Raw genomic sequence first — 13,758 nt, 5'->3', positions numbered from 1 at the left:
TTATTCTTTTTTTTTTTTTTTTTTAATTTTTTTTTTTTCTTCTCCTTTTTTAAGTTAAAAAAGAAAAATCCAACCAACCAGGAGGCGGGCGGGAAGGAGTCCAGCGACTCGGAAGTTGGTCTCTGCCGCGGAGGGAAGGCGCCATTTCTTTTCCCTCCGAAAACAAAATTAAAACCCACCCCAAAACAAAGCCCTCCCCGCCCCCCCCCCCCCCCTCCCCCATCCCACCCCCCCCCATCCCGACCCTGGCTGCGGCAGCGGGGCCGGCAGTGCCCAGGCACACGCGTGTCCCCCCCGAGCCGCCCGGGGGGGGGGTCCCAGCCCCGCAGCTGAGCAATGCTACATATAGAAGGGAAGGAAAACAAACGGCCCCCGAACCCAGGGGGGCCCCAGCACCTCCGAAAGAGACTTCATCTCCTCCTGCCCGCACCATAGGGGGGGGGGGGGAGGGGATGCGACGCCGGGGGGCCGGAGCCCACCCCGCTGCACCCCTCTTCACAGCAAAGCAGCAGCTTCGATATCCCCCAGGGACCCCCCCGGGTGCCGGGACCCCCCCGCTCCCGGCCGGGAGGATGCGGGAGGGGGGCGGCAGCTCCTGCCTGCTCCCCCCACCCCGGCTCCCCAAAAAACCCAGCCAAGCCGGGGAGGGGTAAGGCTGTCGTGTGTCCTGTCCCGTCACCCCCCCCCCCCAGCCCCCCCCGTGAAACGCTTCCCCCGGCGCGGGCAGAGTCGGCCCCGAGGCGTCCGGTCGCAGGAGATGGCAAATCTAGAGGAGATCTGGCCCGTGACAACAGAAATGACACCACCGCCAGCCGGGGCGGCGGGAGCGGGGACACCCCCCCAACCCCCCCAACGTCCGCGGCCTCGGGGGGCGCCCCCCCGCCCCCGGGGGCACGGCTCTATGCTACGACAAACTCCGATTTCATGTCCGCCTTGACCTCCGGCTTCCACACCGAGTCCTCGAAGTCCAGGTCCAGGCTGCCCTCGCTGGAGACGCTGCTGTTGCTGTTGGTGCGGGTGGACTTGCGGTTGGGCAGCCAGTGGTAGGGGCCGCGGGCGTCCCGGCGCGCCTTCCGGCGCAGCCGCTTCTGCTGCATCAGCAGCTGCAGCCGCTCCACCTTGCAGCGCGTCGCCCGGTTCTCCGTCTGCCGCAAGCGGTCCCCTGCGACGGCAAAGGTGGTGGTGGGTCAAGGTGGGCTGAGCCTCACCGCACGCGCAGACACCCCCGAAGCAGGGTGACCCCCCCACCCCCCACTGCGCTGGTCCCCGCTGGGGCGAAGCCCCTTTCTGTGGCGTTTCCCCAAACGGGGGCATTTCCCCAGCGAGGAGGGGGGAGCGGCGCCAGCCCGGCCGCCCCCTCCGCCGCGGCACGGCAGCCGGCGCGGGCCTGGCCCCGCTGCGGCGCGTGGGAGGACGAACAATTGAAGCTCCAGACGTGGGCTCCAGCGCTGGGGAAAAGAGGAAAAAAAGGGATCCCGCTCCAGAACAAACTTGGCCGGGAGAACGGCTGCGGGGGGGGCTGGGAGCACCAAAGCCCCATCCGCCGGGAGAGGGGGGGGGGTCTCAGGACACAGCAAAGCCACGTAAAGGGGATGGGGCAGCTCTGCTTCCCTCCTGCCTCAGTTTCCCCCACGCAGCCACCCCCAGGACAGGGACAGGGCTGCACCATCGGCACCGAATGCGGCCGCTCCAACAGCCCCATGTCAGCCCAGCGGGTAAAGCGCCCGTCCGAAATGCAGCTCAGACCTGGGGGCACAGCGCGCCCCACCCGTCCCCATCACTCCCGGCTGGCACCGCGGGACCTGAGCCGGTCCCGGGGGATGGGGACAGAGCCCACCGTGGCCGCCCCAAATGCAGTGGGTCGGGCACAGCCTCACCGGGACACACCCCCCCCCACTCCAAAAGCTGCGGATGCTCCAGCATCGTCCTCTGGACCGCGGGTGGGAACGCACACCAGAAACGGGGGGACGGAGCAGGGCACGGGGGGGACGAGCCCCCTGTGAAGCCAAACAAGGCCCCCCCGGGAGCAGATGGGGTCCTGGCACAGGGCAGGGCCACCACACGTGTGGCCCCGGCCCAAGTGCCACCGGGGTCGGACGCTGGTGCGGGGCTGGGGGGGAGGTCTGGGGGTGTCTCCCCCCCCCCCCCATGACGGGAATGTCACACCAGTGCAAAAACGTGCACAGGGGCCGGAGGGGGGGTCAGGCCAAATGGGGCGAGTCCATAGCGACCCTGGGAGGACTCGTCACACCAATGTACCCCACCACGTCACCACGGGCTGGGACAGGCACAGAGCCACCCCCCCTCAGCCGGGAGAGAAGGAGGAGGAGGAGGAGGAAGAGAAAACCCAGAGGGGAGGGCGAACCCCCCCCAGCCAGCACCGGCGGTTTCACTTCTTTTCTCTAAGCAAATCGCGGGGGGGGGGCCAGGGCGGGCGCCTCTGGGTGCCTTCCGGCCTCGGGGCGCGCAGGTGTGTGCCCCACAACCGCCGGGGGGCCGCGGGAGCCGCCCTCCGTGCCCCGGTGGGGGTCCGGCCCCCCTCCCACCCCCCAGCCAGACCCACCTTCGCCCCCAGCCCCGGGGTGTGGGGGGGGTTGCGAATGGGGAGGTGGGCGAAGAGGCAGAGTCTGGGTGTCACATCGTCCCCCCCACCCCAAAACCCTCCGCCCACACGGCGGGGACAGGCCCAGAGCTCCCGGGGGACGGGGACACCGCAGCCGCCTGTCCCTGGCCACGCACTGCCAGTGCCCCCCCCCCCAATGGGATCCTTTGCCAGGGCTTTGCAGCCAGGGGGGGGGAAGCAGAGGGACCCCCACAGGTCCCCATGGGTGCTGGCCGTCCCCCACCCTGCAGGGACAAACCTTTTCCCCCTGCAGAGACCCTGCGGACCCCCAGGGCCCCCACCTTGACTGACACCGGTCAATCATTGCAGCCCCCCCCGGGGGGCCCTCAGCTGAGGCTCGCTGCCCCCCAAGCCCCCTGCCAGCCCCCTCAGCCGCAGGCAGGAGTGGGGCAGAGCCCTGGGGTCCCGTGCCGACCACCGCCCGGTCGCTCCAGGGAAAAACAATAGAAACCCCCTGAGGCTCCGGTGACTCCGGCATCGCACTCCGCGGGGGACGATCCCGTGCAAAATGGTCAAATCTGGCCTGGGGGGGGATGCAGGGGCTCCCCAGCCCCTCTCTGCCCCCCTCAAGTGGGACGGGACGGACAGAAGATGCCAAATAGAGACGCCAAACCCCAATCCTGGCCAGGTCGCCCCACGGAGCCCCGGCACTGGGCACCACCGCGGGCAGCGCGGGTGGCCGAGGCGGCCCCCGGCACGCAGCGGCCCCCTCCCAAGCGAGGCGCGGAGGCAGCCAGGCTTACCGCTGGGCTTGCACATCCGGATCTGGCTTTGGCACTGGACGACGGGGTGCAGAGGCGGTGAGGCCGCGGCCGCCGGCAGCGGCTCTGAGGTAGTTTTGGTGGCAAGGTCCGGGGAGGCGGGGGGCGAGGAGGAGGAGGAGGAGGAGGAAGAGAACTGTGTCTGGCAGCGGAGCTGTGTCAGGGACTGGGGCATGCCCTGGTAGTGTCGCGTGGCGCTGAGGAGGTCGTTCAGGATCTGCAGGATGGTGCCGATGTCCCGCCGCGGCCGCCCGCTGCTGTCCTGGCAGTTGGGGTGCAAAGTGCCTGGGGGGGGGGGAGGGAAAGAGGTGGGGGTGAGATGAGCAGCCTCCCCCGGCACCGCAGCCCCCGTGTCACCCCCAGCCCCTCCGCCGCGGCCCCCAGGGAGGCTCAGCACCACGTACCGGAGAAGGTCCCTGAGAAGACCCCAGGCGCGTGGTTGACGAAGCTCTCGATGACCGCACCGGGTTTGCGGGATCGGGCCGTGGGGGCAGGACTGCTGCCCGGGGAGCTGCTGCTGCGGGTGCCGCAGTCCACCTGAGCGGAAGAGACACGGCGTCAGCCTCCGGGCAGAGCACCCAGGCAGCGCGGGGGGCGGGGGGACACAGCCCTTCTCCAGCCCTGCAGCCCCTCAAGGGGCCGGGTTGGGGCAGGAGACCCCTGCGGCAGCCCCAGGCAGGGAGCGGGGTCCCGCACGCACCACCAGCCCCAGTTTTACTGGGACACGAGGGACTATGGCTGTCCCACCCCTCTGCATTGGTGTCCCCAGCCCTGGGGGTCCCGGCAGTCCCCCCCCCGCAGCCAGGCCAGCTGCGCAAGGGGGGGAAGCAGCAGCAGCGCGCTGGCAGGCGGCTCCTGCCCGGCTGCGGGGACACGCAGGCTCCGAGGATGAGCCCGGATTACACCGTGTCCCCGAGCCCCTCCCCAGGACCTGGGGGCACTGCGCAAACCAGGCAGGGGAACACCCTTGCGGGGGGAAACTGAGGCAGGGAAGGGCATCGCCCGGCTTTGCTCCCCTGCCCCAAAAGGCACCGGGAGCCCCCGGGTCCGACTCACCTCTGAGCAGGAGGAGACCACGCTGCTGTTCACCGTCTGCGTGCTGGCCCCGTGCGACCGGAACATCCCGGTGGTGACGGGAGCAGGGTGGGGGGAATTACAGTACATGGGGGGGGCTGGCGCGGTGGACGCAGGGCTGGGGGCCGGGCTCTGCTGGCAGGCGGGCACCACGGGGATGCGGGCGAAGCCGGAGCCGGCGCTGCTGTGGAGCGTCCGGCAGTGGGGGCTGGCGGCGGCCCCCGCCTCGCCCCGGCTGGCGATGACGTGCCGGTGCTGGAGCTGCCCGCTGCTCTGCTGAGCCGCCAGCTGGAGCTGCACAAACATCATATGGTCGCCCACACGCAGGGCCAGGGTCAGCGGGGACCGTCCCGACAAGAAATCATTGACCTGGAGAGAGAAGGACCCTGGTCAGCCCAGCGCGCACGGAGCACCCCCGGTGCTGAGCAGGGGGTGGCTCTTGTCCCTCCCCAGCTCTCCCGGGGGCCACGCGGCCGTAGGGACGGGTCATTAGGGCAGCGAAGGGGCGACCCCCTCCCCGCAGCCCTTCGCCGAGCCCTCGGCTGCGCCAGCCTGGCAGGCGGAAGAACCCGGCCATCGTCCCCGCGCGACCCCAGCCCGGTGCCAGCTCCATCAGCTGACAGCGCCGGGGGGGTATTTTTCTCCCTCCTGCCCTGCCCGCCCTTTATCTGCCGGCACACAGCGGCCGTGCCCCTCCGCCCTCCCCGCCGGTGAACCCGCCGCAGCCGGGGTGCTGCCGCCAGCGCCCGGCGGGCAGGGACAGGCAGGGGCCGCAGCCGGGGCCGCCACGCAGCTGCACACCCGGCCCCGGGGCCAGCGCAGTGCCAGCACGGGGGGGGGGGGGGTCCGGAGGGTGCCCCCCCCACCCCCCAGCACAGCTCCTCACCAGGAGGATGGGGAGGGGGCAGCTGAGGACATGCCGGGGCCCTGCCGTGCCCCCTGCGGGGACTTGGGGCTATCAGGCAGGGGAGGGCAGCCCACCTCCCTCCCCCCCATTCCCCCCCCCGCCATGGCAGCCCCCGGGGGGGGGGCAGGCCCGGCAGGGCGGTTGCACAGGCAGGATTTGCCCCTGCCCACCCCGGAGGCTGCGTCGCAGGCAGGTGATGGAGCAGCTGCAGCGCGGAGACAAGAGCAGCGCAGCGCCCCGACCCAGCGCAGGTCACGGCTGCGGAGGGGGGGGGGCCCAATTCCCAACACCTGCTGCCCCCCCTCCCAGCCCCCCCCCCCCCCCCCCCCCCCCCCCCCCAGGGTGCATCAATCACTCAGCATCTGTGCCAGGGAACAGGGGAGCCCCCCTGGCTCTGCTCAGCATCCCCCCACGTTCCTGGGGGACTGAGGCAGCTGCAAGCCCCCCCGAGCCATGGTGCCCCCCCTCTGTGTGCTACTGGGGGGGCAGTTGTGCCTCTCGCCCCCGCCAGCCCGGCTGGCTGAAGGGGCACGGGCTCACGCACCGGCAGGGCTGTGGGCAGGACACCGGGTCACAGCTAATGGGGATGACGCCACCGCTGCCCCCCCCCGCCCCCCTCCCCAAGCCGAGCTATTCTAGGGCACAGCAAGGACTGGCTTCCCAGCCCGTCACGTGCAGCGCCGTGCACGGCTCCCGGCAGACGTCACCCACCCACACCCCCACCGGCACCTTCGGGGCTCGGCCGGCACCCGCAGTTAAGATGAGGTGAGGGGTCCCAAGCGGACCCCCAGAGCTGCGCTCCCCTGTCACCCCCCCCAGCCAAGGGCTGGCACCTCCGCAGAGGCACAGCCCACCCCCCCAGCCCGTCCCGGCTCCCCCGCGCCCCGTTCCAGCGGAGGCCGGTTCTGAGAAGCCGTGGGAAAAGCAGCTTTAAAAATACCAGCAGCAAAGCCCCGAGCATGTCAGGCGGAGGCTGCAGAGGAAGAGGTGGGCGTGAAGGAGACACTGCAGCTCTGGACACGGAGGTTACGGGGCGAGGGGGCGGGAGAGGACGGCGGCCGTGCATACGGGCATGTGTGCGCACACGCGTGTGCACGCACATAGCGCCTGGCCGCAGAGAGCGGCACCCCAAGCCCCGTCCTGCCCCATGGCACAGACTCTGCCTCAGTTTCCCCACCTGCACAGCAGCCCGGGGTGGACACGTTCCTGGCTGGTGGCTCCGTCCCTCCCGTCCCCGTCCCCATGAAGGTGTCACCCTGTCCCCACTGCTCAGTCACGACCACCTCAGCTCCAGCCACAACAGCCTCTCAGCATCACCGGCGCAGCCGTCACGACTCCAGCACGGAGCCCCCCCGCGGGCGGCAGTGCCAGGGCAGGCAGCGGCTGCCCACGGCCCCACACGGCCGCCGGCCCACCCCGGCCCCACTGCCGCTCTCGCGGCCAGCAAAGGGGGGACATTTCCCAGGGGGCAAACACAGGGACCCCACAGGACCCCCAAACCAGGTCCACACGCCGCGCTCCCAGCTGCGGGCCACGCTTGGGGAAGGGGACCGGCCCCCTCCTGCCACCCGGGCAGCGCTCAGCCCCGTGCCCAGGACAGACGGCATCCTTCCCCCCACCGAGATCCTGAGTGGGGAGCGGGGTCTGCTCCCGCCCCATCCCACGCGCAGGGGGCACACCGGCCCCTGCCACCCTCCACCAAGCCTGGCACGCCAGCCACCCTCGCTCCCCCCCCCCCCCCCCCCCCCGGGCCAGCCTGGGGGAGCCCCACACACCTCCCCGGGGCCCCCTGACGTCAGCCGGCACCCGAGGCCGCCCCCCCCGCTCCATCTGACTCACACCTGCCTGCGCCCTGCCCTGACCCCCGCCAGCCTTGGGAGAAACCAGAGCACCCCAAACCCACGCCAACCCCAGTGCTGCCGGCCGCTTCCCAGCGGCACTAAAAATAACCCCTTCCTCCCCAAGCCGGGGGGGGGTTTCCCATGGCCTCCCCACAGCCCCCTGCACCCCCTGGGCAGCCGGGGGTGCGGGGGGGGTGTCCGGCAGCGGTGCTGAGCCGGCTCGGTCCCCGCGGTGCCCCAGGCAGGGCGGGCGGCCGGCCCGGCGGGAGCACAGCTCTGGGGCTCCCGGCACCCGCCCCCACGCCGCTGCCAACCCCCCCGGCGAAACCAGGCCGCTCCAATGCAAACACGTCCCACCCAGCCGCCCGCTCGGCCGCCCACGGCCAGCCGGGGAGGACCCCGTCCCTCCCAGATGGCTCTGCCACAGGGGCCGGGACAGCCCCAGCGGGATGGGGGGGTGGGAGGGGGCTGAGGCCATTGGGCCCCCCCAAAGCCCCCGTGCCCAGGGGTCCCCCGGGATGCCGCCGAGCCCTGGGAGGGGACGGGGCTGCACCGTGCCGGGCTCAGGCCCCGCAGGGATGGGGCGAGTGTCTCCCGGCTGCTTCTCAGAAACGCGGATGACTCAGAGAACGCCGCATTCCCGCCTCGCTCCAACGCCTGGCCCCGCGTCACCCCGGCCCCAGACACCCCCGGCCCCCCCCTGCCCCCAGCAGGGAGGGCAGCATCCCCCCCCCTCAAAAAATAAGGCAGGCAAGCTGTCCTGCTTCAGTTCCTGGCCGACGCGGGGGGAAGGCAAGCCCAGAGGACACGGGGGGGGGGGGGGAAGCAGGAAATGCCCCCCCAGCCCCACAGCTCTCAGCACTCTCCAGCCGGGCGCAGCTGCGGCCGACAGCTGAGTCCCACCGCTGCGGCCGGGGGGGGGGGTCCGTGCCAAGGAGAGCAGAGGGCCAGAGCTCCTCGGCCACATTCCTCTGGCCACAGCCCCCAGCCCTGGTAGAGCCGGGCAGGATGCGTCCCCGTCCCCATCCCCTGTGCCCCCCCTCAGCGCTCTGCAGAGGGATGGGGGACCGGGGGGGGAAGGAAGAGCTGAGGCTGCAGGATCAAACGCCAGCTGCCCGCTTGGGCGCTGCCGTGGGCACCGCTCCCTGGAAAGCGGGGGCAGCCGCCGAGCGTGCCCGGCGGAAGGAAGCGCGGCGAGCCCTTCCAGGAAGACCCCGTGCCACACGGCCGGGGCGCAGCGTCACCTCCTGCCTGGCACCCGCCTTCCCAAAGGCACCTGGGTGGGGAGGGGGTGGCAGCGCCCCGCTTCTGTCATGCCCCCCCCCCCTCCCCTCGCCGCCCCCAGAGGAAGCCGGCGCAGCTCTGCCTGCGCTGCCGGAGGATGCGTGACGCAGGCAGAGCCGAGCAAAGCATGAATGAGAGGAGTGGTTTCCTGCCCCCCCCCTCCGCCCCCCCAGGTGCAGGAGGAACCGCCAGCACAGCCCCGGCTGCCTGAATCACCGACCCGGGGGGAGCCTGCAGTGGGCACGGAGGTGCGGAGCCGCGTCCCGCAGGCAGTGCCACCGGCCACCGCAGCACGTCCGAGCTGCCAGCCCCCCGGCCCGCCTGGGGGAGCATCGAGGGGAAAACCAGGCGGCGTATTGCAGCCGCCGGCCTCAGTGGGCCACCAGACCGTAGCCCACACACCTCTCCTCTGCTGTGCTCAGCTGGGAGGGACCACGGCCACCCAGGGTGTTACGGACCCCCACAGATTCCGGCGGTACCCCTTAAGCCCCCCTGCTCCAGGCGGGTCCCTGGCCCCACTACTCCCCAGTACATCGCACCCCAGCGGGGAGCTGCTGCAGCCCTGAGGCCAGGGTGGGCACCGGGACCCCCAAACCAGGCTGCCAGAAGCAGCCCCCTCCCACAGCCCTGCACCCCGGGAGGGGGGGGGGGGGGGGGGGGCGGCGCAGCCCCCTGTGAGCAATATGGGCTGCACGGGGACCCCGGGGGGGGGCAGGAGCCAGCCTCCGGCACAGGACACCTGCTGCAAGCTCACCCCCTTGGCCCACAGGGGGTTAAACGGCTGCTGAAAGTCAAGGTCACCCTGGGCAGCCAAGGGCACCACGGACCACCAAAGGTCCCCCCCACACAGGGCAGCCCTGGCCCTTGCCCACACCCCCGTGGGGGGCACAACCGTGCCCCCGCTCAGTCCCCCTGCCTGGCCACAGGCACAGCGCAGGGCTCAGTCCCTGTCCCCAAATTCAGCGGGGCAGGTTAAAAAGAAAAAAAAGAAAAAAAAAAAAAAAAAAACCACCAAAAAAAAAAAAAGCTGCAGCATTGGCCGGAAGGGAAGGAAAGAGTTTAACAGCAATAATAAAGAGACTGAAAACAAAGAAGCCAGGGCCTGCGCGGCTGGGGGTAAATTCCACCTTGGCGGCAGGCAGCGGTGGCTGCGCGCGCACCCGCTCGGCTCACCCAGCCCTGGGAACGCTTCCTCCCCGCGGGACCCCCCCGCCCCGCCACCCGCCCAGAAACTTCACAGTTATTCTAAACACTGCCCCCGCCAGCGCCACCCCCCGCCCCCACCCGCGCCCCCTCCTCGGCACCGGGCGTCCCAGCCCAAGGCCACCGAGCGGGCACACGGCGAGCACCGCAACACCCGGGCACGGCCAATCCCCCCCCCCCCAAGGACGGCTCCAAGGAGAGGGGGAAGAGCCCTCTGGGCGCAGGGGAGAGCAGCAGGGCTCTGCAGCCCCACGAGCCCCCAGTGTGGCCCGGTGACCCCCCCACAACACGTGCTGGGGTGGGCAGGCAGCCCGGCCTCTGTGCCACGGGGCGGGCAGCTGCGGGGGGGCTGCAGCCCCGCACCCCCGGGCAGGGCCCTGGGCCACCCTGCTCCGCCGCCGATCCACTGCCGTGACCTTGGGTGAGTCACTTCACCTCCCCGCGCCTCTGCCCGCCCCGGCTGCCGGCGTGTTTGGGCTGCGAGCGCTGCGGCGTGGGACCTCCCTGCGCTGGGTGCCGCACGGGGTGATGGTGCCCGCCCCGGGCACCACCCTCAGCGCTCCCAACCCCTGCTGAAGGTGAAACCTCATCGAGGCGCTCAACACCAAAGCCTTGCGGGAGGGGAAGAGCAGTCAGGCCGCAGCAGTCCCGTGTGCCCCCCCCATCCCCAGAGCCTCCTTTGTCTCTGTCGGTGCCCCCGCATCGAGCCTCTCACCTGAGTTTCAGTGAGGCTCTCCAGAGCTTGCATCACCGACTGTTCTGGCCTGGATGCCTGGGACTGGAATGAAAGGAAAAAAAAAAAAAAGAAAGAAAAAAAAAAAAGGAGGGGGGGGATTAACATTACAAATGCAGAGAAGGAGGGGGCGTCGGTGCGGCAGGAGGGGAGGGATGACATGTCACTTCCACTATTTCTACACAAGCCCTGAGAAAGCAGTGAAATATTAAACCCGGTGCCGTGCCCAGCCCAGCGCTGCCTCCTCGGCGAGGCTGGGGCAGCGCGCCCAGGGCTGCCAGCGCATCCCCGCCCGGGGCTTTAATAATAGATGGGGACGAGTGGGAGGGAGGGAGGGAGGGAAGGAGGGATGGAGGGAGAGGGAGCAGCAGGAAGAGGCCGCTTACCATCAAGCCGGCCTCCACGGTGGGCACCAGCGTGAGCTTGCTGCCTTCCACGACCCCCAGGTCCTGCAGTTTGCCAGAGCTGAGCCGGCTGTGGGGGAGAGAAGACGATGCCAAAAGCGGGGTCAGCGCGGCCTCGGCTCCCCGCACGGGGGGGGACACCCCCAACCGCCAGCCCGGCTGCTCCCAGGGGACCGAGGCCCCTCAGGGACCCCCCCACGAGCACTCCCACCCCGACAGGCAGGAGAGGACCCCAACGCCCCACCGCTCAGCTGCCTCTGCCCCATCCGCCCCCTGCACCCCGGGGGGGGCAGCCCAGGGTGCCGCGTCCGTCCCCCCCCCTCCGTGCACGGCGCAGACGGGGCGCGGGGGGCTGCGGCCGCCGGGGGGGGAGCGGGCCGGGGGGCTCCGTGGCACAGGACCCGTGCCCACGGGGGGGGTGGGAGGGAAGCTGGGCCCGGAGGGGGGAGGCGGCCCGGGGGGCCGCGGGTGCCGGCAGAGGCAGACACAGGCGGTGCCCCCCCCGCTCCCTTCCCCGCGCCGGGGGAGACTCTTAAGTTTCTCCAGGCCGAGCTCGGCCCCACTCGGGCTCCGCTCCGCTCGGGGGGGCCGCGCAGCCCCCTCGGGCCGGGCCTGGGGCAGACAAAGGACACCTCCCCCCCCCCCATCCGCCCCCGGCCCTCCCAGTGTGGGGGCTCGGGGGGGGGGCCGGGCCGCGCCGCCGCCGAAGTTGAGGGCAGAACAAAGGGCAGAGCCCCCGCGGGGCACGGCCGGGGCCCGCCGCCCACAAAGGAGCCCCGGCGAGGGCCGAGCGAGGGGGCGGCGGCCGCGCTCCGGTCCCCGGCACGGCCCGGAGCCCCCCCCCCCCCCCGGCCCCCGACTCGCCCCCGCCCGCGGCCCCCCGTGCTGTCGCCCCCCCCCGGCTCGACCCGCGGAGGAATGGGGCCGGGCAGGGGGAAGGGGGGCGGGAGCCTTTGTGCGGTGCCGAGCCCGGTGCGAGGGGGCCGCCCCCGCGCCCAGCCCCGCTGCCGGGGGGGATGGGGACCCCGGCGCCCCCCCGGCCGAGCCCTACCTCTCTTTGTGCAGCAGAGCCAGCCGCTCCTTGGGCACCTTGAGGCGCTGGGACAGCCGCCGCTTCAGCCCCTCCACCGTCTCCTCGGCGGGCACGGAGAGCTCATAGCGGGTCCCGGTGGTGGTGTTGATGTAGAGGTTCATGGGGGGCTCGTTCGGGACCACCTCGCAGGCGGGAGCCCCGCGGCTGCAGCTCCTGGCGCCGGGCTGCGGGTCCATCCGCCGACCTGCGGGGAGCGAGCGGCGGTCGGTGCCGGGGAGCGACGCCGGGGGTGGGGGGTGGGGGGGGGGGTGGGGGGAGGCGGGCGGGAGCGGACAAAGGAGGGAGCGGGGCCCGCTCCGGCGGTACCCACGGGAACTCCGGCTCCGCTTCGAGTCCTCCGGGAGGAGCCGGGGAGGGGAGGCGAGCCCCGGGCCGGGCTGGCGGCGGCCCCGGCAAAATAAATAAAATATTAAAAAAAAAAAAAAATAAAAATCTCCCGTTCTCCTCCCGCTCCGCCGGTTGCTGGCGGGGCCGCGGGGCGAGGGGAGGCGGCGCTGGCTGCCTGCGGGAAGGGAGGGCGGTGGAAGCGGCGCTGCCTGCTGCCTGCCCTGCCTGCCGCCTGCCTGCCCTGCCTGCTGCCGCCTCCTTTCTTTCTCCTCTCCGCCGCTCTCCGCTCTGTGCGGGGTTTCTGGGGGCGGGGTGCGGGCCCGGAGGCCGCGGCGAGGGGCGGGGAGGCGCAGAGGACGCTTCGCTCCCCCCTTTCTTTGGGGCCGGACCCGCCGAACCGGCCGCCGCCGCCGCCGCCGTGGAAGCGCCGACCGGGGGGGAGCGGAGGGGGGGGGGCGGGGGCGCGGGGGGGAAGTTACAATGTAGCAACGTCCCGCGGGCGGGGCCTCGCCCTCATTCACTCCGGCTCCTCCGGCGGCCGCAGCCAATGGGAGCGCGCCCAGCGCCCAGACATCCGCGGGCGCAGCCAATAGAAAGCGGGCGCAGGCTCCCCACGTGGCCCGGTGGGAGGGCGGCTCGGCCGGATTCCTCCCGCCCACGCGGCCGCGCGGCTCCGCCCCCTCCACCGCCCCCCGCGCGCCCTCGCGCCGCGCCTGGAGCCATTCATAATCCCGTCCCGCACAACAAAGGGGCCCCGGGCAGCGGCGGGGGGCTCCGGGCCCGGCACCGGCAGCGCCGAGCACCGCTGGGGAACGGGGCTGCCCCCGCCCGGGGAGCCGCCGGGGCGCGAAGCCCGGGAGCCGCCGGGGGGTGAAGGCGGGACACGGGCAGGCGGCGGCGGCCCGGAGCGCTGCGGCGGGGGCGGGAAGCGGCCCCCGCACCGGAGGAGGCCGCGGCGGGAGGGGACTGCCCGCGGGGCCGGGAGGGAGCCGGAGCCCCCGGAGCCGAGTGACGCGGGGACACTAAGGCGGAAAGGGCGGGGGGGAAGAACGGGGACACGCACAGTCACCCGTGGCCGGTCACACCCGCCCGGTCACACGCACCCGCCCGGTCACCCTCCCGGTGACGCCGTTACAGCTACGGGGAACTGCCCCGACGCGGAGCTGGTCGCCCCCCCGAACGCCCCCGCCCGCCCAAATCCCGCAGCGGCGCCCCCCGACCGAGCGGCCCCGGCCCGGGGGAGGGATCGGTCCAGACACAGCGCAGCCCCGGGGCCGCGGCCCGGTACCCGCACCGGGGGGGTCGGGGGGGGGCTATGAGTCAGCAAAGCGCGCGCGCCCTCTGCCGGCCCCACCGCGCCTCCTGCGCCCGAGGGGGCCCGCGGGGGGGGGGGGCGCGGCGGGGACCGGGGAGCCCTCACCGGGGGACCGGGGAGCCCGGCCGCGCTGCCCGCCCGGAGCGAACCCGGCCGGGCACGGCGGGGCCGGGGGCCGCCCCCCAGGACGCGG

At 72.3% G+C, this 13,758-nt stretch overlaps 1 protein-coding gene across 1 annotated transcript in view; it reads right to left on the bottom strand.

Annotated features, from left to right (window-relative positions):
• Positions 1-250: 250 nt before the first annotated feature.
• The window catches only part of MIDN (midnolin), a 15,241-nt gene continuing 1,733 nt past the window's right edge, over positions 251-13,758 (bottom strand). Inside the window, exons 2-8 of the mRNA XM_082495572.1 lie at positions 11,882-12,107; positions 10,813-10,900; positions 10,409-10,471; positions 4,441-4,827; positions 3,789-3,921; positions 3,367-3,669; positions 251-1,162 (exon numbers count right to left, since the gene is read on the bottom strand). Coding sequence (XP_082351698.1) covers positions 900-1,162; positions 3,367-3,669; positions 3,789-3,921; positions 4,441-4,827; positions 10,409-10,471; positions 10,813-10,900; positions 11,882-12,099 — 1,455 coding nt within the window. The 5' untranslated portion in view covers positions 12,100-12,107 and the 3' untranslated portion in view covers positions 251-899. The remainder of the gene's footprint in view (positions 1,163-3,366; positions 3,670-3,788; positions 3,922-4,440; positions 4,828-10,408; positions 10,472-10,812; positions 10,901-11,881; positions 12,108-13,758) is intronic.

This window comes from Vanellus vanellus (genome assembly GCF_965231255.1).
Source record: "Vanellus vanellus genome assembly, chromosome: 25".
NCBI classification, from domain to species: domain Eukaryota; kingdom Metazoa; phylum Chordata; class Aves; order Charadriiformes; family Charadriidae; genus Vanellus; species Vanellus vanellus.
Note: the sequence above shows the minus strand (reverse complement) of the source record. Positions and strands in the feature narration are given on the sequence as shown.